Source organism: Octopus bimaculoides, chromosome 3, assembly GCF_001194135.2.
Source record: "Octopus bimaculoides isolate UCB-OBI-ISO-001 chromosome 3, ASM119413v2, whole genome shotgun sequence".
Lineage (NCBI taxonomy): Eukaryota > Metazoa > Mollusca > Cephalopoda > Octopoda > Octopodidae > Octopus > Octopus bimaculoides.
The window spans coordinates 45,899,330-45,902,869 of NC_068983.1; the positions used below are offsets into that span (position 1 = coordinate 45,899,330).

General features: G+C 36.9%; 1 protein-coding gene and 1 non-coding gene across 2 annotated transcripts in view; both read left to right on the forward strand.

Moving 5' to 3' along the window:
* Window positions 1-3,540, forward strand: part of LOC106872297 (neurogenic locus notch homolog protein 2) — a 72,146-nt gene that overhangs the window by 60,099 nt on the left and 8,507 nt on the right. Inside the window, exons 30-31 of the mRNA XM_052966735.1 lie at window positions 1,791-1,901; window positions 2,923-3,033. Coding sequence (XP_052822695.1) covers window positions 1,791-1,901; window positions 2,923-3,033 — 222 coding nt within the window. The remainder of the gene's footprint in view (window positions 1-1,790; window positions 1,902-2,922; window positions 3,034-3,540) is intronic.
* LOC128247457 (U6 spliceosomal RNA) lies at window positions 3,168-3,272 on the forward strand. The gene has a single exon (XR_008263835.1). It is a non-coding gene; the product is annotated as a U6 spliceosomal RNA (small nuclear RNA).

Below are 3,540 nucleotides of genomic sequence, written 5' to 3' on the forward strand. Positions count from 1 at the left end.
GAGAGAGAGAGAGAGAGAGAGAGAGAGAAAGAGAGAGAGATGTGTGTGTCTTTATATCTGTGCTTGCCTCCCGTTAAGGGCCTGCGAATCAGACAAATATGAAAGGAGATAAAGGATTTTTAAAAAGTGAATGCACAGCAAGAATTCCATTGCTATATACAAGCTTAAAAAATCAAATTTTCATGAAAATTCAAAGATCTAATAAATTTCTTAAATTTCAATTATATGAAATGCCAAAAATTCAAATGTTTGTTTTGAGAACCATGTAGATTTTCAACCCTAAAGCCAATTCCCATATTTTCTTACTCGCGTGAGATCGAATATCTTTTTTTCTATATATAAGCATACACAAGTGTACTTGTATATATGTACATAAGCGTGTGTGTGTGTCTCTGTGTGTGTGCGCGCGCGCGCATGTGTGTGTATGAGTGTGCAGATATTTGGACGCAGATATGGTCGGGTGTGCGGTTACCTTGTTCATTTTGCTATAACTGAGTTCCATGCTCTCTTTCTCTCTCTCTCTCTCTTCTTTTCTTTCTTTCTCTCTCTCTCTCTCTCTCTCTCTCTCTCTCTCTCTCTCTCTCTCTCTCTCTCTCTCTCTCTCTCTCTCTCTCTCTATCCGTGCAATACATTGTGCAAGAGTCTTCTAACATTATTTTATTTTGTACCATGAATCTGTGTACAACTCCACATTTACACACACACACACACACACACACACACACACACACACACACACACACATATATATATATATATATATATATATATATATAAACACATACATATATATTTACTCATACATTTATATATTTTTATACTGTAGTTGATCCATGCAGCATTGACCCTTGTAAGAATGATGGAACATGTTCGAACAATGGCTCAGATTATATGTGTCTATGTGTCCCTGGATATCGAGGAAAAGACTGTTCTATAGGTGAATATACTCTTTGATGCTTAAATCAATATTTAAATGTGATACGAAATTGTTAATGGAGGCTCGGCTCAAACGCTGTTTCTTTAAAAGACCGCTCACATACCATGTCTAGTAAGGTTTAAAGTGAAGGTACATACATGTAGTTCACTATATTTCAGAACATGAATACGTGTTTACGTATTTGCAGTAACGGTCAGCAAAGTGCGAAATTGGAGATAGTTTGGAAGTAATATATCGTGTACAACACTCTGAAATGTCACACTCCCAATTTAGTGCTATGTTCACAATCGTTAGCTCACGAGTTCGATACTCGGACAGACTAGCGTCTTTTATACTTTAGCAAGACACTTCATTTCACGTTACTTCAGTTCATGCAAAAGAAATGAGTGCCAGCAGTAGGTGGACAGCTAATCTCTTTACAGTAATCAGACTAAAAGCTCAGAAATCCGGATAAGCCTTGGCTTCATGGGTCAGTGGGATCGAACTAGATTTTAAAAGGGTTTTGCATCAAATAATGCCATCTCATGTTCAACAGTTTAATATGTGTTTCCTATCAAGGCAGCTAGCTGGCAGAAACGTTAGCACGCCGGGCGAAATGCTTAGTGGTATTTCGTTTGTCTTTAGATTCTGAGTTCAATTTCCGCCGAGGTCGACTTTGCCTTTCATCCTTTCAGGGTCGAAAAATTAAGTACTATTGGCGCACTGGAGTCGATCTAATCGACTGGCCCCTTCCCCCAAAATTTCGAGCCTTGTGCCTAGAGTAGAAAAGAATACATATTTCCTGTTGTTTTCTACGTTTACCATTGTGTATTATCAACTAATTTACATGTTCTAATGTTTATTATTTTGTTAGTTGATCCGTGCAGCAGCAATCCGTGTCAAAATGGAGGCATCTGTTCCAATCAAGGAAAGAATTTTACATGTAAATGCCCACCGACATTTAAGAAATTCGATTGTTCTTTAAGTAAGAAAATTTGCATATTATTGAAATGTATATCAGTCTATTGATTTACCTTTACAAAAAATAATATTGTACGTTACTATGCAATTCAGGATAGGGATGTTGTGATGTTCATACTGCTTCATAGATAATCAGTGACTTGCATAAAAAGGATTTTTCAAAAAATCAATCAAAACAAATTTGTGGATTCTCTACATTGATCTTCCTGTCGAATCAACGGAGTAACTTTTCATAATTAAACATCTTCAAATTAGTCTTAATGTATATCCTAAATTAATCTTACAAGAGGTGAATTATATGATTCGCTGTGTTCAAACAAACATCTTCCACATCAAGTTAAAAATTTACAAATGACAGGTTCTACTGAGTTACATGTTACCAGTAACACTGAATATGACCTGATACATATGTATGCGCGCGCAAGTATGTGTTGTGTGCACGCGCACGTTCGTGTGTGTGTCAATTCATTGCCCAATGTATTATCTTTCGCTTAAGACACGAACTGTGGTATGCAGAATATTCAGATACTATTTCAAGCAGATCGAGTGACAACGGAGACATTTATTGATTGGTTAGTAATTTGTTCAGCATGTGGGGCTGCATGTGGATGTGTATAAGGAGCTGTGTGTGTGTGCTTATGTGTGTGTGTGTGTGTGTATGTGTGTGTGCTTATGTGTGTGTGTGTGCTTATGTGTGTGTGTAGGTGTGTTCGTGTGTGCGTGTCATACATGCATATGATAATGTGAGCTCATGAGGGTCACGAGAACGGACAAAAAGCTCAGTTCTGAAAGTAAAACTACACACTGGTGAATGCTGAGTTTCTTTCAACACAGAAAATATCATAGCATAGTCAGTTCTATACATATATTTGGATTCTTTTTTGTTTTGTTTTTTGTTGTTTTTTCATAGAAAATTAAGACATTTTGTTATATTTTCCCATTGAACGACACACTTACCAACGCATCTACTTTAGTCTGCTTTGATTTTGATATTTGTATTCATTATAATTATACTTTTCTTGTAGTTCATCCGTGTGGTAGCAATCCATGTGAAAATGGAGGTATTTGTTTGAACAATGGATCAAATTTTCTATGCCAGTGTAATCCAGGATTTAGAGGAAAAGATTGTTCCATAGGTAAATATATAAAACACAGCTCAAGTTAGAGTTGTACATATAAGAATACTGTTTATATGAAAAGCGTTGGAATTTTATTTAAATACAGTTTTCATAGTAAAAATTTTATTTGCTATCGTTTTCTCATACCATTATTATTGACAAATAATACATATTCTAGAATTGGAACGATACAGAGAAGAGTAGCATGGCCCCTGTGCAAGCATGACACGCAAATTCGTGAAGCGTTTCATTTTTGCCCCAGGATGACAGAAACATTAAGACGTCAAGGCGAGCTGGCAGAAACGTTAGCACGCCGGGCGAAATGCTTAGCGGTATTTCGTCTGCCGCTACGCTCTGAGTTCAAATTTCGCCGAGGTCGATTTAGCCTTTCATTCTTTCGGGGTCGATTAAATAAGTACTACTTAATCCCTTTGTCTGTCCTTGTTTGTCCCCTCTGTGTTTAGCCCCTTATGGGCAATAAAGAAATAAGAAACATTAAGACGTCAAGGCGAGCTGGCAGAAACG